Genomic DNA, 21371 nt, shown 5'->3' with positions numbered 1-21371 from the left:
TTAAGTTGGACGGATTTCTTAGCGGAACACAGTGCTCTGTATTTGTGTCTGAAAATTGACTCTTGAAAGATTAGTCCAAGAAACAATTACAAACTGGATAAAACTGGATAAGATGAATATCTTTGAAAGTCCAGAACCCGCTGATTCCAAGGATGCTACCAGAATTTGGTTTCGTCAAATGTGTGGTCAGGGAATTGGCGAAGTTCGAACAGACGAATATTTGTGATGGAGGGGTCACCATTTTGTCTCAATACGCAAGGGAACCAGCTTGGAATTCTTGTTCATCAACATAATAAGCGTTGATAGATTGAAGGCGACCTCACTACAAACTCAAAACAACAAAAACGAACTTCACAAAAAGTCCACCTTTCAATGCAAAATTAGATTATTACACATTCACGTAGCGCTATATTTAGATGTAAAGCTATAGTTCTATACATAATTCTATGCTTCTGTACATAGTTGTACTTAGTTATTCTCTAAGAATTAAGGAAGATATAACAGGGTCAAACGACATGAATCACGTTACGTTACGTAAGCGGCTGCACTCGGAGCGGTACAGGAAGGGGGAAGGGAGGGGAGGAAGGTTCAGGGATTTGCGGTTTGTATCGTGGTGGAACCTTTCTTGGAGCACCAAATATCGCTGTAGTTCGCGATGGTCCCACCTCGAGTCCAACCGCTATCTCCAGCTCGCTGCTTCGAGCGCAGCTGCTTACGCAACTGCACCGTGCTTCATTTCGTTCTGAGCCGACAATAATCTCCTTGGGTTGTACGTGACGCACCTGCTGAAATACTTAATCTTTGAAGTTTTTGTTGTTGTTTACCTTTTCAACAGGTTCCGACTTCTGTCTATTCTTCTGACATTGAAATTATCATCCAGAGCTAAGCACTGACATTGCCTTTAGTTGTGTGCTAGAGTTCAACCTACATTTTATTCAACAAGTCTACTGATTCACATTTGTTAGGCTGCTACAATCCTATCAAAGGCACGAATTTTGTATGGAACTGGGCCTCGAATAGATGATAGCCGACATTTCACCTCTGGAGGATATAGGCCGTCTGGTTCAAAACGGAATTTCTGCATCAGTGATGTGAAGAACATGAACACCTGAAAATACTTTCAATATTTCTCTTTACTGTTTCATCGTAAAATTATTTGGATGTATCGAAGGCCATCGCTGCAGCTGCTATTGTCTGCCGTAGTCGGCAAGCGATAACACTAACAATGGTAAAGTAACACAACCCCACCCTTGAGACTAGAGCTGTACAACCTATCCATAGGTGATTAATTAGACGCATGACACAGTTACAAGAAATTATCTCCTGTCTCCGGAGGAACGTCTGGTACGGTATCGCCAGGAAGGACGGAAATGGATGAGTTATCTGGGGTAAAAGGATGAGGAAGACGATTTGAACATTCAACGGACATATGCTTGCATTAGAAGCCGACATTGAAGACCTGATTATGCAAGCTAGGAAAATTAAGGACGAAAGATTTTTCATTACTGGGAGAAAGAGAGAAAAGGCCGCGAAGTTCAGGAAGTGAAGTCGCAAATCCATCATTAGGTAGGACGTCTTCACTACGCTGGATAGCTCCTGTTCTGGGAAGATACCGCAATGGATAAGATCGTCGAGGAATACGATATGCTCACTGAACACATTCAAAACTCCAGGAGGATGCCCCAAAGCCCCAAAACCATTAAAAGACACTTCTCTTCTCTCTGAGCTAATACGCCATCGTAGAGGTGCACGAGCCACAGGCAACCTGGCACTCACGTTTAAGCTCGCAAAGATTCGCAGAGAAGTGATAAAACAAGACACTGAAGGGAGAAGGACAACAATGTTGGATGGAGCTGCAGAGGCAGAAGGGATTATTCGCTATATCCATCAAGACTTTGCCGAGGATGACTGCTTGGCAGAACCCATATAGAAGAACCATTGCATCGAGGAGAGGAATCGAGAAAATTATCCACGACTTTTACTTCGATCTCTTTGACAGCCATGTCCACTTGCCTCCTCACCTTCTGAGTGAAGACGGACATGCCACTCCAGGCGTTCTCCCTTTATGCTACAGTCACGTACGACAGGCTATCATGTCGGTAAGATATCGTACGAGCCCCTATCTCGAGAGTAGAAGACCTGAACATTTGAGAAACCTGCCAGTTCTTATCAACACACTAGCAAGACTCTTTAGACGTAGCCTGTCGAAATGCAAGGCTAAAAAAACAATGGAACACCAGCAGCACCGTGTTGTATAAAAAGGGAGATTCACACAAAGTTGGTAACTATCGCTCAATGTGTTTATTATCCGCTACCTATAAGCTCTTTACAAGACGAATCCTTAAGAGGGTTGAAAAAGTTATGTGATGAACAGCCATGCGAGCATTCATAGTTTTCTGATCCCCCCACACCTTACCTTCATCGACTTAAAAAAGCTTTTTAATCAGTTGATACAAAGGCGGTCATGTAAGCCTTGGACAACTAAAGAGTTCCTACTCATTACATAAAGGTCTCTAAAAGTTGCACAGCAACATCACGACCGAAAGCCACATGTTTGTCGATGACGAACAGTTGCTGCGGCCAGTGCTTCCTTGGTCTCCGCCAAAGATTGCTGACTCTAGTAACTAAGCACTAATTCCAAGCATTTGAACATCATTATGAATCAATACGGAGGAAGGCTCTAACAAAAAAGGACTCATTCGCCTATCATTTCCATTGTAAGTCATACTACGTCGCTCGAGGGGTATAACTGCAGCCTTACCTCCATCCTAGCAAGGCTCTCTCCTAAGCATGACCTCCTTCCCATGCCGAAAGGGGTGATGCGATCGTCCTTAACAAACTGCCCGTCCTAAAGCAAAACTTGCATGTAGCTCTCATAAAAGACCAGAATTATTGTTAGAACCTTGAGATGTCTCTCTGGAATAATTAGTTCTGGTCGCGGATAGATAGATTCATCCATGTGAACGCACTGGAATTGTGGAATGATCGTTGTACCTTTTCGAAGTTTGTAGCCTAGAATATGGTCACAATTGCAGTTGAAACGTGCAGAGATGGATCAGTACACGTGAACTTCATCTTCAAAACAGCATTCCATAATTTGGGGAGCATATTGTTATATGTAAAGATCTCTTCCAAAATGATAGAGTCACAGGTGTAGATCACCTGTGTGCGATCACGCTCAATTCTCTCCAGTTGTCCAGAATAGCCTTTTTGATTGGATTTTCCTGCGCGGTAATTAACAACGTGACATGCATACAAGCGCAGACATGCGCGGCATTTTTTTGAGTGAGCGGACTGTCAGTAGGCTAGTAGTGCTCTGTCCATCCCGCTCGCTCATAGACGCGGCGCATGCGCCTGTAATCTCATACATGACACGTTTTCAGCTGCCTCAGGGGAAATTTTTATAGGCAAGACTATTTCCACGCCGTTTTTCAATTCAAGGAAAATCACGCGGCAGTTGAGCGTATCGCTCTCCTACTCGTATTCTACACCTTTAGCACTATCTTTTCATGGAGAGGTCCTAACACCGTCAATTTCATGGTATGCTGCCTTTGAAACAGTTCAAGATGTGGTAGCATAGGGCTTCTTCAATGTTTACTGTCTACATGAATTCAGAGCGAGTAATCATCTAAGGATGGTCTTCTTACCTTCACAATTTACCATACCGGCGGTCATATGAGGCAAATTTGTGTATAAAATATATCCAACTCTAAAAACTTCCTGAATGAATGCACACGTATAAGGTAGAACTCTCTGGTCGTCCATAGTGACATCCTAAAAACCCAAGGATTAGTTGGTGTTAACAAGCAAAACTCCACTCGAAAGCAGTATAAATCTTGTTTGGATTGCATTATTATCATGAAAAATAAAAATTATGAAATTCCACTTGAAAAATACCCTCTCCCTCCCGACGTTTCCATCGATTTCTTTGTGAATTCTCTCCTGTATCTGCGGATAATTAAGTATATAGAGGAAACAGAATCGCAACGTGGTAGTTGTAGTCTCTACTCCAGCGCCGAATAGATCCAGAATCGCAGCCGTTGCTTGTTTCTCGGTGAACTCATCTGCAGTAAATAGGACATTGTACTTTTCGGGAAATCCTCACAACTGCACATGGCAGCATACACAGTTTGCGCTGCACTCGAGTGAAGAAGTCTCAATTTCCGATCGGTTATTGTATTGATTCAAAATTTGATACACCTAAAGTTTATTCTGTTTTACCTAAAGTTCAACCTTAACACCGTTAGAATCATTAAACCCATCAAAAACCGAAATTATTATCCCATACCCATTACAATGCCCCCATCTCTGTCGGAGTTTGACTGTCTCGCACCGATGAGAAATGTTCCCCAACCGCTAGTACAATCAGGCATCCAATAAAGCGTGTTTCATTCGTTTACGTACCCATTTATCTATTTGTTTGTCGCGTTTAAAAGTGAGCCAAAACATTGGGACAAAGTTATGATTAACATGCACAGTGCTACCACGCATCATTTGGCAGAGACGCGCACACGTCACTCCAACGAAAATAAATAAAAATAAATAAATAATAAATAAAAACAAAATATTGAATGGAGGTAAATTCCACACGATTTTTCAGAGAGCAACAAACCTTGCATCCCGTCCTTTTCCCTCCTGTGCAACTCATGAAGGTACCCATCCACGTAATTCATCGGTTCCTGATCGTAGTTGATCGCTTTCTTGTGCTCCTCGTACTGCTAGAGTATCAAAATCAATTCAGAAAATAATTTGTATTATTAAACAAGTAAATATAACGTGCGCACCTTTCGAATAAAGTCAAAAATTAAGTCGTTATCCTGGGTTAGTTTCTTTAACCCGAATCCAATGACCCCATCAAAATGTCTCAGGAAGGGAAAAACATCCAACAACAGCATCTTCGGATCAAAGAAATCGTCGAAAACCTTGAAATACCAATATTAATACGGAAATAAGTCAATTAATCAATGCAATAATCGTTTTTGATTTGACTTAGTCGGCTGTGGGGTGTTGCGGCCTAACGCGGCTATCCGTATCTTCGCCAGAGCGTGTCGTCCTTAGACACATCCGAGCCCATCCTGTTCGACCTTCAGCTAGAGCTCAGATAGAATACATCCGTAGCTATTCCATAATCGGTGCGACTTTACGTCTCGGTTGAACTCCGTGTCAACCACCATGGGTCCACCCATCTTCCTTTACCACCTCACTCCAGGACTTTCGTCTATGACGAAGAGGCCCTCTCCAGTTTGAGTTCTGAGGCATCCTTAGGGCAATTTGGACTAAGGACAACTTGGAAAAGTCGACCGTACAATAACATACGTCCTAATAACGTAACCAGAGAAGCGAAGACGGTTCTCTGTGACTACTTCAGAGGGAAAAGCTAGATGTTGATGTTTGCCACGTGTCATCCGCCAGTACATCATATCCACTTCAGAGTAAAGTTCTTCGTTACGGCACACCATCGGCCTAGAGTAGCCTAACGGTGTTCTAAACAGCTTTCTTTCCATGAAATCAAGCTTTTCCATCACCGTAGACAGCGCTGCCCAAGTCTACGATCCACACATCATAGGGCGAATTGCAGATAGGTAGACTTCGGGGTCGACTACAGACACTTGGTCAATGAGTTGAATCCCGAACTGGCTTTACCGCACGAGTTCAGTAGGTTGTCCGACCATACTGATTCCCGCTGAGGGTCTCGAGGAGGCCCACATCTGCTTCCTTTTGCTATGGCGGAGTCGCAGTCGTAGGCTGGAGCTAATTTCGATAGAAGATCAACATGTTGTTTTGCGCTGCTAGAAGTGAGTAACACTGCAATATTTGCAATTGCACCGTATTGCAATATTGTATTGTAATAAAATTGCAATATTGTATTGTCGTTGTATTATCGTATTGTAATAAAATATTCATAATAAATAATAAACCGTTTATTAAATAGACTGTGCATCGAGACAATGATCACTATATTTATCGTATGCAAGTACTTTCTGAGAAAAGTCAAACGATCTTACGTCGTTTTTAACGATTCTAATTTTTTATAAATAATTGATCTGAAAAGTCTACTATAAAAAATCTACCCAGACGCACTTTAACCTTATCATAAATACGGAATTTCACAAACCTCGCTGAAAAGAGACTGAATACGTTTGATCTCGTTGTCATCTCGAAGAAAACCAAACGTCAACTGACTGATCATATTGCCAACAACATCCTAAAAAGAGGTTTGGTGCTATGGGAGCAAAAAGTAGAGCAGAAATTTATGGCTACCTGAGATTAAAAGAGTGCTAACAATTTTCAAATACGATATGAGTATTTATGCATAATTTTTGTTTCTATTTTGTTTTGAGGTTCAACTATAAAACTCATAATTCGAATATTTTCCCACACTAGACAGGCACGCTAGAGAATGCATAGGATTTTTACTTTAAGAACTTAAAGAGGAAGACAGGGCCGTCTCTGCGAATGATGGAACAGAGGTCTTTAAAAATTGCGACCTTATATGGATGAATGATGAATCTGAGCATCTGCTTCAAAACCGTTCGAAGTCATATTGTGAATTACATTAGTTGCAGTAGAAGAAAACTTCAATTCTCTGTTTGAACCTCGTCAAAAACCAGAGAAAAAAAAGAGAAAAAATAAGTTATGATTCAACACGAGGATCGGTTGTTCAAATTTGGTTAGACATAGATTTTCGCTTGAAAGAACAACTCAATCAGGGATTTGTTCAAAAAAAAACTTGATCTTTTTCTTGCTGTATTGCTATAGAGCAGGTATCTCACTCTCTTCCTTTTAAAATAAAACTATGTAAATCGTATATCAACAATATTCTCAGGAGAAGAACAATTTTTGCTTTAACAATTGTCAGGAAAGTGTCACCTACTTCTAAACAATAAGTATTTAAAGTTTTATATTATTAAATAATAAAAAACATAAACAACAAATAGTTCTCAATCAAATGCTTTTTCAACCGGACCGGTTAGGCCTAAACTGAAAAAAATTCAGCAAAATGTAGGAAACCTTAAAAAACATTTTCTTTAAAGGTAAGTAATAAAATCAGTAATAGACAACAAATTAACAATTAAATGCGGTGGTAAAAGCGATTACTTTCCTTGTTCTGTTCTCTGCGAAAACTTAGTTTCTGAATTTCGCATTTTTGGGGGCAATATAGAAATAGTAATTGGTAACAATATCATCGGTATAAACCACTGAAACAATGCTACCTTCAAATATGCGATGGGATAGTGCATTGGATCAAAGTAAATAATTACAAGCAAACGACAGCACCGCCTTCAAAATAGCTGTCACCATCTTGACACGCGAATCAGACATTGGAAGCGTTTTATATCGCGGCTAAGTCCAATCATGAATCGTAAAGAAGAATGAATTGTTGTGACCAACGAGCTGGCGCCGTATCAAGACCTTTGCGAGTTTTGACCTACGGGATCGGAGGCGGAACATCGTTACTAGTTACTACTAGCGGCGCTCTAACAACTCTAACAACTGGTGGTTCGCTAACATAGCATAACATTTTATGCCCATCAAGATGAGCGCTATGGTGGTCTGCTTTTCTGACGTTGTGTTGGAATAATGTGTTTGCTAAGTCTTATCTTGTGGGATTTGAGAGAGTAGGTGACACGCGTCTTTGATTTTTCCGGCTCCGAAGAAGGCGACGATGCCGAAACGTTAGCCAAAATAAAGATAGAAAACATTCTTGGTTCTGCTAAAAAAAATACACAACTGAAATCTACGATGCTAAAATTCAAAGAAGGTCGAACGTGAAACTTAAAAGCGAATAATTCACAAGTAGCAATTTGGGAAAATTTTTGAAAAATTGGAAAAGAAATTGACGGTACCGTGAGGTAGGGCTTGAGCTCTATAGGTTCTCCATTTGTACGTCTCAAGTCGTCTGCGATACGATGTGATAGGGTACTGATTGCATCCTAGAATAAGTCCTAAGTTAGCGATTCAAGGCTTTTCTTCTTTTCCCAAGTCTATGCTGACGGTTTGTGCTGAATCTGAAGAGGTGACCAATGGCCACGAAAACATGATGCTGGCACCCCTAGCGCATAGTGTGGCAAGGAATCTCGTTGATTTTAGGACAACGAAAGAAAGAAAGAAAGAAACCGTAATTTGAGGTGCTCTAAGATGCGAAGCTGCGTTAGCGTGGACAAACCGCGGAAAAACCTACCCATCGAGCGTGGTAACACACCAGCATAACCCGTCAAATAAGAACTCTTAGAAAGAATAATTCGATAAAGTAGTTTCCAATTCTGACCATACATACCTTTAAAACGGCTTTTCCCACGCCAAGGTTTCTTAACGTATGAAGAGTGAAACGTCGCTGCGAACGATACCATTCGTTCTCCTCAAAAACCAATCCATAATTCCCCTAAAAGGCAAGATGTGTATCATGATATATAATAACGCGCTTAGTCTGTGTGCGTATGTGTGGTATTTGATGTGTGGTGTACGTGTTTCTCAATAAAACCAAAACCAAAACAAAAAAAAGCCAAATAAAAATGCAGAACTCTCCATAGGTGGGGACCGAACCAGCTCTATCCGCCTGGGAGGCAAGCTTTCTACCATTTCACAAATGTCAAGAATTGCAGCTACACATGTGAAACAATTGGTAGAAAGGGCTAATTTTAGTTATACACTAAGGAAAGCTTTATAGGCATATTCAATTCCAGTTTTACAAATAAGTAAAAGTGGTAGCCCTTAGATTATACAGATAGGTTGAAAGTTTTTGTTTAATGCATCCACAACTCACAAACTCTTCTTCAAAAATTTTTTTGAGTTCTCTCAAAGGTGGAGTACCTTATTCTTGCAAAACTCAAAAACTGAAAAAATGTGATTTGTGGTTCTTTTAAAGCCAATATCTTTTATGACGACTTTTTACAGCAAGTCTTACTATGACTTATTATTTGGGGCGGTTGTAGTGCAGCGGTTATAGTCTGCTGCTTGCACGATCGATCAGAGGTTTGAAACTGCCCTAGTGCTCACCAACCCCTTCATCCCTCAGGGGTTAATAAACTCGATAAACCCAGACTTGTCCTGAAAGTTACACGTTCGTAAACTTCAAACGATTCCGAATTGAAGTGAACGTGGTGGCGCATCCCAAGCGGATTGATTAACGCCAGACACTTTATCCTTTATCCTTCAACATATTATTTAAAATAAAAAATCAATTACATTTCTAAATTTCTAAAATTCTTAAACATCATAGCATGTAACATATGATGTTGTTGTTTAAGAGTTTCAGTCAAACACACACAAAAGAGAATCAGACATGGTAGTTTGTTATATTATATTATGCTATATTATATTATGCTAGACAGAAAGTCTTGTTACCCAGTCTTTTTAGGTATATATATATATATATATATATATATATATATATATATATATATATATATATATATATATATATATATATATATATATATATATAGCCGAGAGGCCTTCTCTAACTTTAATCCCAAGATCAATTACGCAAGAGCAACTTCGAGATATCATCTTCTATGAATGGCGTGACGGCATTAGAGCAAAGACAGCAGCCCGTAACATCAACAGCAGATTGGGCGAGGGCACCACTACCATGGTGACTGTCAAGCACTGGTTTGCTCGCTTCGCAAGCGGAGACACCGACTTCGAAGAGAAGCCCCGGTCGGGACGCCCCTACACTGTCGAAGACTCCGTCATTCACGACGCTGTCAGAGGATCCGGAGATCAACACCCGCAGTCTTGCGACGAAACTCGGGTGTAGCCATTCAACAGTCGTCAGCCACCTCCAGGTCCGCGGCTACAGAAAAGTGCTGGCTCGATGGTTCCCCACGCCTTGACGGATGACAACCGATTTACCGGAGTATCCGTCTGTCAATTTCCCCTTCTTCGTCCCAAATCGAGGAGTTCCCCAAAAATCTTATTACTGGAGATGAGAGTTGGGTCCTCTGCGACTCTAACGCGCCCCGTGTCGAGTGGCTCCCTCGAGAAGAAGACTCGCCGACGCAAGCCAAATCGAACCTCCACCCCAAGAAGTGTCTCCTTTGTTGCTTTTGGGATTCGAGGGGAATGCTGTTTTATGAGCTGCTCCCACAAGGCCAAACCGTCACCGGTTCCACATACGGTAGCTCCAGAAGCTCGCATCGGGCAATCAAGAAAAGCGGCCGAGACGAGCTTCGGTGTACTTCCTCCGCTATAATGCTAGGCCCCATATAGCTAAGGAGTCCCATGAAAAACTGGAGTAAGGCTGCGGCACAGTGTCCCATCCCCTCTATTCTTCCGACCTTGACCCTTCAGACTACCACTTATTCCGACCCCTCAAGGCTTTCCTAGCTAAGAAAATCCTCAACAAGTTTGAAGAAGTCGATCGGGGGGTCAGCGACTTCTTCGACTATCAGTCTCCCAGGGAGAAAGGGATCGCTGAAGTGGAACACTGTTGTAATTAGTAATAGTGACTACATTATTGTTCAATTTCTATTGTAAACTGAGTTTAAAAAAAGCAGTAAAAATGATAAATGGTGACAAGACTTTCTGTCCAGCCTAATACGTCTAATATTCGCATTAGATTATTTCATTGCCTTCTTTTTTTCTTTCTTCTTGAATGTTTTCGTCTTTTTCTGCATTTGCGCAAAGAGTTCTCTTCTTTCGTTGGTGATTTTTTCTATGCGGAATACGTTTGTTTCGTTCCGTATGTGTCTGATTTCTTCTTTTTGTTAAGAATTGCAAAAGTTAAGAATTGTTAAGAAAGAAAGAATTACAAAGTTTCCAATGCTCCGGTATTTTCATGTCTTTGTGCAAGAGAACTACGTAAATTGAAGGCACAAAAACCTTTCGTTTCTGCTTTTTTTTCAGCCGTGTTTAAGGTGTGATCTTGAACATAATCACACGAAGTGCTTAGGTCGGATCAGGGATCAAATGAGCGTGTTAGCGTCAGAAGGCAATGAACTAAGGTTGAAGATGTTGATGTGGTGCGCCAGCACCAGAGGGCCGAGAGATACGGTGGTAGGAGTCTCACAACGTTGAATTGTGGGCCGACGCTGGAAAGTACTTAGAGGGGTGGAACGATTCCCTCAGCAGAGAGACGACTCTGCAAAACTGGTGCAGCAGAAGGCGATAGAATGGGGTGAAGTCTGGTGCCGTAGTCGATGGTGCGCCAACGATAGAAAGCGCCGGAACTGCACAGCTGGTGTGACGGCGCTAAAACTCAGATTGGCGCAATTATTGGTGCAGCAGTATTGGCGAATAATTCCGGGTGGGTTTGCCAAGAAACGAATGAGTAGTTACATGGAGAGAGGAAGAGAGACTCTTCAACAGTTTTTAATCGCCCTTCTCACGACCAATGAATTGTATCTAATGTTTAGACTACATTTTATCCTTAGTGTTGGTCCTTGTCTAAAGATATGGTCAAGATTTCGTTGCCTACAAATAATTTCTGTCGAAAATGAAACCATTATCATTCGGTCGGCATGACCATACCTGGACAAGAAGCTGCATGATGAAGAGATTTGGCCGCCACGCATATGCATCTCCGTCTCGGAGAATAGTACGTTTTAAAGCCTGAAAAAAGACACTCTGCACTCCGAGATCCATAAATTCAAAACGGAATTACCTCATATTCTCCTATAATCACATTAGGGTAGGGCATCCAAAGCGTAAACACGTTCCCATACTTCTTCTTAAATCCCATAATACATTTGTCAGTATCGGTTGCGGATAATTGAGGGATATTCCCTAAAGTGCTACTAAGTACAACGGTACAGAGCAGTTGCTGCTAGAATTAAGACGATAATATACCCAAAAGTGGCCATGGAGTAGGTCCAGGTGGGAGTCCTAGGATACGGTTGATGTTGTAGCATAGTATGAATAGCAATAAAGCAATAAGAAGTAGAACTTCAATAAAAGCCATGAAGAGACGTGTCGCTGTATCGCTGGCGTATAAATGTTCTCTGAAGCAAATCAAATGAAACGTGCAGTTTGAATGACGAAAAGAAAGATAGCGAGTAATGCAGTGTGCGTCAATCTTAGTTTGTTTCACTTTTTTCTGCAATCACTTATCAAAGGCAGCAAATTCAATAACAACCCTTTGTCTCTTTACAATAGAATGTTCTCCGGATCGAACCACGTTGGGAATTGAGAAATAAATGGGATGAACTAATATGGATTATTCCCTTTCGGAACAATCCGAGAGGAAGTCACACATAAGTAGAATCGGGTAGCATGAAAAAGAGATCTCTTCTTTAAGGGATCAGCAAGTCCAATATTTGGCTCAGTTCATTGCTTTGTAAGGACTACTATGAGACAAGCCAATGAGAAGAAATCTATTGAGAGAAGAACTTCCATTGTTTGAGGAACAGCTGTAACTCACATGTAGTAGATATTGCCGAGGTATTTGCCTAGGCATGTTCTCAAACAAACATAACGTGCTCCCACTAATGCCATAGCAGTGGATACAGATAAGAAGACCTCCCCTCATTTCAGCGATTTTAGATCGGTACCTCAACAGAAATTCAGCAGAGACCAGTACTCGGCTGACAAAGGTGATAGCCTTTCTAATTTCAGTGAATGAGAACACAAACACTCCTCAGATTACGAACGAGTTACGTTCCAAACGGCTTTTCCAATTCCTAAATGGTCGTAAGCCGATTATCAAGTGGGGACGTTCCTTAGGAACCCACAGCTGCTTCAGTGCAGCCGAATTTGTGCCTGCATACCTTTGGGTGCAGAAGGTGCGTAGTGTAAATCTCCGGATCAGGTAGTCTGGCTACATTACAGGAAGGATGAATGCATAGTATCAGCTTTTAAGTGCGCCAGTCATGTGGGACGACTCGGTAAGGGAAGAAGCGAGACAACCAGTGTGTATTGGTTCAAAAGAATATCCAGCTGGGCCTGTGAGAATAAAACCTACCGCACCTACCGAAGCTACTGCTTTTTTCATCATAGGAATTCTTAGCATTCTTGTTACAGTATGAGACTATCCGCTACGTCGTTTTATTTTCCCACATAATTCAAACCATAGAGTATAAGTGTTGCTCTTTAAGTATGTTATCTGTCCAAATACTCATCTTAGAGATGATTGGTTTGAGTTCAGAAATGAAGTAACATATTCTTGAATTACTTCACAAAACATCTGACCCTGCTGAGAACGAAGAGGTGCCACACAGGAACGCATTTTCTCTACGTTTCAATTTTTATGAGAAATCATATCAGAAGACTATATCTGACTGACTTTCAGTTCTGCTGAACTTTGTATTATATTTCTACTCAAATCACTTCTCTAAGAAGCCTATTTGTCAGATGCGGAGACCTCTCCTCGAAAAGATAGGGGTAATGGGGGAGTGATTCACCAGAAGGCAAAAAAAAACTGAGGTGTGATTGCGTCTCTCCGCCGTCGCAACTTATTACGGGTAATAAAAACGAGGGTAAATCGTATAGGTAACGCATCTAAGATTTTGTGTATGTGAATCAGCTTCCGCTGCTCATTTGAGTTCCGAAAGTTGGACGACGACGGATCTGGCCATCATAGGTTCGGAAGAACAGGCCATACAACCTCTCTCGATCACTAAGAGGGGTTGAGCGGGATAACGCTCATACTCCGCTCACCCGTACTCCGATTAGCACGTGGAGAGACACTCTCAATCACGTGACGTTTGCTTGCCAATGTGTGCTGTCCTTGAAAAATGTCCATCTCTCGTCGTGTGTTCACGTGCAATGCTCGACCTTTGTAAATTACTTGCGCAATGTCGCTCGTAGCTAACGAGAAGGGAGGAAAAGAATGAGAAAAGACGGAACACGCACAAATCTCTTCTCCAAACGAAGAGAGAAACAACACATGCAAACAATAGAAGGAAGAATAACAGAACGAACTAGACGTTGCGATGCGAAAACTACATAAGAATCAAGCACAAGAACATGCGCATCATCAACGTCTAAAAGTTTGACTTTGGAAATCCTCAGAGATTTGGCATTTTAGTATTTTGAAAGAATGGAATGGATTATACAGATATTGGGAAATTTAAAGATTACAAAAAACCGCCTAAAATACATAAAACGAAGGCTTAGGTATTTTGAAATGAAACAGGGTGTTTGCGCGATGGGCGCGGTCTGGATGGAGTGATGCTGCGCAAATAAACTTCCGGAAAGGAAAAATCTAGTTAAAGAAAAGTAAGCATTACAGTGCAGGAAACGATAGGTTACTAGACAAACGGTGCAAAACAATAATTCTTAGACTTCTGGTAAGCAGAAAAGCGATGAAGGAAATCTATACTACTGTGGTAAAATTGGAAGGTGATTTTGTTCAAAAAATTTACAATCTTTACTTACTCTTCCGAATCTATTTCGTCCACTTCGAAGTAATCCCCTTCGCGATAAAATACACCAATGCAAACGTTTTTCCAATTCTCAAAACAGTTGTTAAACTCGATTTCCAAAATTCCCTTTAGTTCACAATTTCTCAGCGATTCACGTTGAATCCTTCTTCTCGGTCTGATCCTTTTAGTTTTAGAATGGCTTGGGTTCACATGGAGCTGAGCGGATACGGTGGTTGTGGAAAAATATGAGCCGAGTTTTTGGTCAAATGGTTGCGAACAATCGTCATGGTGCAAGAATTTTCTCTCCACAAGTAAACCTACAATATCAACAAGATCCCTAAAGGTCCATCTACAATTTTCTAACTCTTTAATTTCCTTGGTGTGTTGATTATCAGTTGATGTTTTTAGCCGATTGAAAACCACATTTTTTCCAACACTTTCTCTGTCTTCTTGGAATTTTTTCTACCCTTTGTAAATAATTTTTTTTCGAAAAAGCCTGGCCACCAGAGGCCTTCCACAAAATCCTCAACGTTTCTGCAGCAGAAATTTTCGTTCTGCGAACAAAATTCAGTGAACTTCTTCACTCAGTGAAATCAAACATTTACAATAGCCGCAAAATTCACTATTTGTTTTCAAAAAACACCTATGAGAGCAACCAGAACATGACATGAAATCCGCACGATCAGTGACAATACTGTCAGCATATAGAAAAATATTTATCCTACTCGATGTGCTCGCGAAGTTTGAATTGGAAAGTCACCTTTCAATTTGATCACAGCGGCACATCTTATAAAAATATACAAGCATATCCTTAAAGGCAATATACCACGAAATTAACGATGTTGAGATCTCTCCAGAAAAAGATAGGGTTAGAGGTTTTGTGTGAGATCAATCACGCTTAATTCCCCTCATCGTCCCGAAAAGGGTGTAGAAAACGGTTGATGAAGTCGTTTCCCACTCCTTTTTTCAGGTCGATAAGGGAGAATTGAGCGAATCGCTCTCATACTCTCACTCTGCACCTCTAAACCTTATTTTTTCCCCAACATCGTCAACTTCGTCGTACACTGCTTCTAAAGTTGTTTTCGCTGTTTTCCGTTATATCAAGTATACAGATGTGAAGCTTTTGAAGTTGAGGGTGAAATTTTCCTGACACCACACTCGATCGACATTTTCTGTAAGAAACGATGCCACAATTCGCGAAATTATCAATTACCATTTACTCTTGCAGAAACATTCATATCCCGTTTCTTACGTGCAACTCCAAGTGATTTCTGCGGTATCACTTGGAGCAGAAACAAAAGAACCATTTCCAGTCCATTTTGCTAAGGGTAGTCAAGTCAATTTCTCTCACGAAATCCACTCTATCAGCTCTGCCTATTCATCGTCAGTTTATCAACCGCAGAGGATGGAAAAAATTACAGTTTTGGCCCTGTTTAATGTACCATACTTTTCTCCACATCGTTTCCGGCTACAATGTTTCTGACCCTTACTGTTTTACTTTGTGATTTTCAAGCAGTATTTCCGTAGAGCTTTCACATTTTTTTGACATTGACGAACTTGCTGGGTGGTCCTGTCAGTTGAATAAACAGTGAACAGATAGAAATAATTACTGCCACTGACTGTTGACTTCGAGATAAAGCTGTCTTCTGTTAGAAACCATAATGCGATTTAGGGAAAAACGCGTTCTTGTGAGCACTCCATCACTCGTAACGGCGAGGAGAATTTAAAACAACCGAAACAGGGAAACCAGTTCGTGGTTGTTTGGAAGAACATCTAAGGTGGATGAACATCTGAAAGCGGCCACCCCCTCGAATCTCATTGCAGGAAATGTCCTGAAAATTTTCCTATCTGCATAACTGTCACGATCCTATTGTACAAAACCAAAATCGTGGCTCGCAGAAGTTTGAAGACGTTTTGTATAAGCGCTAGAGGTCCAAATGAAGAGGAAGGAAGAGTGTATAGAGCTGACCAGCGAGCTGGCTGTATATTAAGACCTCTGCGGGTTTTGATCTACGGTTCATATGCGGGTTGCATCCCAAGAGAAATTTTGGAAGTTTTCACTTAGTAACAAATGTTTCAAGAATGTACTCCTTCTATGTGAAAGAAACTTCCGTGATGTGGTCAACTGCGACGTGGAAAGGCTGTCTTCCAGATTCATAAGGGGATAGCCAGATACAAGAATGTTGTGGATCTTTAAATGTTTTCGAATTTTCAGATGTTATCGATTGTTGAGAACAAGTCATCCTAAAGATTTTAATGTCTACAACGATCTAGGTACCTGTAATACAGGACGATTTTTCTAGGATTCAGATGAACAATAAGTAACAGTAGCATAGCTTGAACTAAATCATCGGTGGGTCTACGCAAGCAGACAAATACCGCACAATCTTAAGACGCGACCCAAAATCTGTCTCTGACGGATCAGTCTGCCCAAATCCTTTGGGAACGGGGAAAATTAAATTTTGGAGATACCATTCAGATACATATGAGCTGCTGATTTCAAATATACTCCCAGAATCTGGTTTTGACAAGTGGCCTGAAAACAAGCAAAGTTTGCCGTACCTTCGTCAATTACGTTCACATCTCCGGAATTCTGCCACTGAGACACCTCACGTATAAGTCTCCGCGAAACGAAGTATTCATAGAACATGTGATGATTTTTCAAAATTGGACAAATGCTTGATCTATTCGTAATGAAGAGGTTATTTAGAACATTTTGGTGCTACACCTCTTAGAGACTCAAAATATCTATCCTCCTCAGAAGTTGACTGAAGTGAAACGCTGAAAGTTAATAGAAAGGAATACATTCCTGACTGTGGAAGACTTACTCGGAAAACTCTTAAAGGCAGCATAGGCACGAATCTGGGGTGGTAGTTTCAGGTTCAGGAGGGTAGTTCTTATACGCGTCGTAGATTGTGGGGAAGATGATTCTGTTCATCTCTTCCTAATCGCCGTAAAAACTGTCCGGAAGATAAGGCTTCGAGCGTTTCGGGGCGCTGTTGTCCACGAAGAGTTGTGTTGGAGCGCCAGCCTTGTGCACGCGCCGCTTCTTCCGGGCCGTTTTTTATAGCGATTAGGAAAAAATGAACGCAATCACCCCCTTCTCCACTATCTACGACCCCGTATAGGAACTCTCCACCTGAAATCCGTTCCACCTCAGATTCGTGAAGTGATGCCTTTAAGCGAACCATTTTTTCTTGAACGCAGCTTGAACAGTAAGTTTCCATTCTGGAAAATGCTTAGTTTTTTTCAACGTCAACTCAAAATTTTCTTTCTGTTTTTTATTCATATTTTTGAACAGCTGTAAATGACATGCTATGAACGCTAAAATCTCGCGACTCTGTGCTTGTTCAGGACTCTCGTTTCTTTAGAAGATGTGGTCTAGGGGACTACATTCGATGACAGGTGTTCGTTTTTTTTTTCGAGTGAGAGCCATTCAATTCACTTATCGCCACAGTTGATCGCTGTAGGCCATACTACGCTGCTCGAGGAGTATAACTGCAGCCTTACTTCCATCCTTGCATGCTGCTCTCTCCCTCTAGGAATGACTTCCTTCCCATGCCGAAAGGGGTACACTAGGTTCATTTACTAGCAACCGAATGTAATTTACTCTTGGAGTCAAAGGCAAGGCATTGAATCCAGAAATTCAAAAAGGAATGGAATGATAGGTAATAGATGGACCAGCATACCAGGCGTACGAGAAATAAGCCCCTTGTGCTTTTTTGCAATAAACTGGTAGGAAGAGTAACACTGGGAAATCGACCAACATAATTCTAACAATCCACCAACATAAGACTAGCAATTACCGTAATAATAACACTCACAAATTACCAGCTAGCGATAGAAATGAAAGAAAAATGTACATAAAACAAAACTGATTGATATGACCGCATAAATGCAGGCGCGACCCAAGGACAATCGACCGATTGGAGATTGGAACGTTAACATAGAGCGAACAGTTAGGCGCTCTTTATCTATTTTTTAACTCGCTAGCGATTAATCAATGCGGACTAGAAATTAGGAAAGTTTGTTCGCTTACACGGCCCTGATCTATGCGTCCAGTTGGTGGAGCCCAGAGAGAGCAGAGGGAGTGAGAATGTACATGTGCGCGCAGAAGAGGGAAAAACTGCCTGCGAGAGCGGGCGCATCGCGTGCAACCTAATGAGATTATAGTCGGGTCAAGATAAAATGAAGCCCGGTGCAGCTGTGCAAGCGGCTGCGCTCGAAGCGGCGCGGTCTGACGGTGGGACCGTCGCGAGCTGCAGCGATAGATGCTATTATTATTATTAGTAAGGGTCCCCGTCGATACTAACCGCCACGCTGCCACCACAGCCAAGCACGTGACTCTGCAAAATGACTTCACCTGACTAGAAAGGCGAACCCTGCCATTAAACGGAACAACGAACAACGAAGAAAAAAAGGAAAAAGAAAAGATATTCGACAAGATACAATGGTCTCATACTTCCCTCACTGTGTTTACCGCTTCCACTTCTTTTTTGTTCAAATGGTATCATATTAATGACATAATTATGTAATATATATTGAATCAATGTATTATATTAAGACATGTTTACGGAAACACCCGGTTAGCACCGAGCTTCGTTTTGTTTTTACCCTACTATACTGGCACTGATTATAGTATGTATGGTCACTATTGCAGGTGAAGGAGTACAGAAATGGATACTACACATCGATTTCATTTTCAAAACAGCGGATCATAATTTGACCATGTGAAGATCTCCTCTACGAAATTATAGTCGTGGTGTCTAGATCACAGGTATGGACGTAATCAAGCCCAATTCCCCTGATTGTGCTGAAAAACGGCGCTGGTAGTGGCGTTGTTGATCGAATTTGCCTACGAGCCAGCTAACAACGCGCCCCGTATAGACATATATGCCGCACTTGTGATAGCGCGTTTCCCTGCGCTACGTCTGCCAGCAAGCAGTACGTTGTTATGTTCCTCATAAAAAAAGTTTTTTGACAAAGCCATTTCATACGCTTTTTTCAGAACAATTAGAGGAAATTGAGCGTGATTGCTCTCGTACTCGTGATCTATCTGCCTATCTATCGCTTCGTGGAGGGCTAATAACATCGTCAATTTTGTGGTAATTTTGTGCTGCTTCTAAAAACTTCAAAATACGTACACATAGGGTTTCTTCAACTCTTGCAGTCTGGATGAATTCATTTTGAGTAATCGTCTCGGATCTCAGAGAATACTCCTTAATAATAAGCACTACATTGCTCGAAAACTCTAAACCTTTTTTTTGGCTCCATTATTATTACAGGAAAAGAAAATTATGAAATTCCGCCTCAGAATGTGCCCTCTTTCTTCCGACGTTATTTTCGATTTCTTTGTGAATTTTCTCTTGCATCTGCGGATAGTTAAGTATATAGAGGAAAAATAACTACACCCAAAGTTTGTTCACGTTTATTTGTTAAGGTTCAACCGTAATACAGTTGTCTTTACTCCCGTTGTCCGTCGAATTGACCGAGCGGGCACAAGTAAGGATACTTCCGTTTGTCTTGATCGCGTGCCACAATTATTGGTTTCCTTTTTCGCTTTTCATGAGACGCAAAGAACATCAAATTTTTTCTTGAAGGACTTCACAAAGAGGTTTGACCATAGGGTTGGCGATCTTCCTGCGGTGCGTTTGATGTTGTGTGACACCAGTCGCAGACGGCTCCTCTCCAACCACAACCATTCCAACTCATATCACCGTCCGGGCCACCTAATTTTACTTTCCTTGACAAATGCGACGGCGTATCCAATATTGTGTCGCTGAAGTAAAATAGAACTCCGAATCCCGTCAATTATTTCCTTGAAGCGGATACTCCTGCTATCACTCTTCCCACTGAGCGTTTGATAACGCCCACAGCATTTTCTTCCTGCTTGCCAAATGCCCAGGTTTCAGAAGCATAGGTTAAGGCAGGAAGTACGCTGGTGTTGAAGAGGTGAGCACAAAGCAATGTGTTCATGATCTTCTTCACCACATCTTTGATGTTCTTATAACCGAGCGGGTTAGCTCCCTAACTAGCTCGGTTCCTCTTGCCCAGTTCGGAAGACAGGTCGTGCTTCATGTTCATTTCCCTAACCAGAGAAACGTAACAGGTGCATTCGGATATGTTCGTTTCGTTGCACAGGGAGTGCGAGAACCATCCCTTTCTCATAGGCATCGGCTCAGCTAAAGACCGATGCTTCCACATGTTTCGTCAAATTCTGCCAGCATTCGTAACGCTGACTGATGCTAGATGTTATCAGAACGATGTCATCAACAAGCGCAGATGATAAAACCGGCGAACATCCACCTTCACTCTCACGTTGTCCGAATCTATCATTTGCGTTCTCAAGAGTGGCCGTGAATACTTTAGATGATTGTATCAATCTGACGGACACCTCTCTCCACGTCAATTATATTCTTGTAGAATAACGAAACTCTGGTCGTGAAGTTACTATACAACTCTCGAAGTACCTTTATGTTCTGAGTGGGGACTCCTTGATTGTCCAAGGCTTTCATGACCGCTTCAGTCACAACTGGGTCGAAAGCCTTCTTCAAGTCGATGAAGGTGAGACAGAGCGGCATCTGGTACTCTCATGATACTTCGATGAGTTCCGAAACGGTGTGAATGTGGTCATTCGTGCTGAATCCTCTTCGAAACCCTGTCTGCTCGGGTTGGATGTCCTTCTTCTAACACATTTTCAAGCCTGCTAAGAATCACTCTTGTAAAAAGCTCCTAGATGATGGATAGTAAGCAGATTGCGCGGTAGTTATCGGCGTTATGTAGATCTCCTTTCTTATACAACACAGCCTTGCTGGTCTTCAGCTGTCATCAAACCCATGAAAAACTTCAAATTCATTCACGCGAACGCGTCCATCACCTCTGCTATGTTCCTAAGCTTATCTAATTGTTACGCTGAAGTTTCAGTAAAACATGTGCCTACTGTACCTGTTTAATAAACAACAAAATATTGAATAGAGGTAAATCCCACACTATTCTTCGGATTCTTCGGAGAGCAACAAACCTTGTATCTCGTCTTTTCCCTTTTGTGCAACTCATGATGGTATCCAT

General features: G+C 41.5%; 2 protein-coding genes across 3 annotated transcripts; both read right to left on the bottom strand.

Moving 5' to 3' along the window:
- Positions 1-530: 530 nt before the first annotated feature.
- RB195_005451 (uncharacterized protein) lies at positions 531-21371 on the bottom strand (the record flags this gene model as incomplete). 2 transcript variants are annotated; one of them, XM_064177953.1, is made up of 15 exons in its annotated part: positions 531-785; positions 1040-1108; positions 2762-2848; positions 2903-3012; positions 3648-3774; positions 3898-4064; positions 4613-4718; positions 4785-4922; positions 6116-6205; positions 7848-7934; positions 8279-8383; positions 11473-11553; positions 11606-11727; positions 11791-11942; positions 21325-21371. In XM_064177953.1, the coding sequence occupies 15 exons, from the start codon at positions 21369-21371 to the stop codon at positions 531-533; spliced, it is 1743 nt and encodes a 580-aa protein (XP_064035048.1). The 2 variants fall into 2 exon arrangements, with proteins under 2 accessions (XP_064035048.1, XP_064035049.1); XM_064177954.1 differs by lacking the exon at positions 531-785 and having other exon boundaries at positions 962-1108.
- RB195_005452 (uncharacterized protein) lies at positions 20115-20884 on the bottom strand (the record flags this gene model as incomplete). Its single annotated transcript, XM_064177955.1, has 2 exons — positions 20115-20330; positions 20774-20884. The coding sequence occupies 2 exons, from the start codon at positions 20882-20884 to the stop codon at positions 20115-20117; spliced, it is 327 nt and encodes a 108-aa protein (XP_064035050.1).

The sequence above is a fragment of the Necator americanus genome, chromosome I (assembly GCF_031761385.1).
Source record: "Necator americanus strain Aroian chromosome I, whole genome shotgun sequence".
In the NCBI taxonomy this organism is placed as follows: Eukaryota; Metazoa; Nematoda; class Chromadorea; order Rhabditida; family Ancylostomatidae; genus Necator; species Necator americanus.
This window is presented reverse-complemented; position numbering and strand designations above follow the sequence as displayed.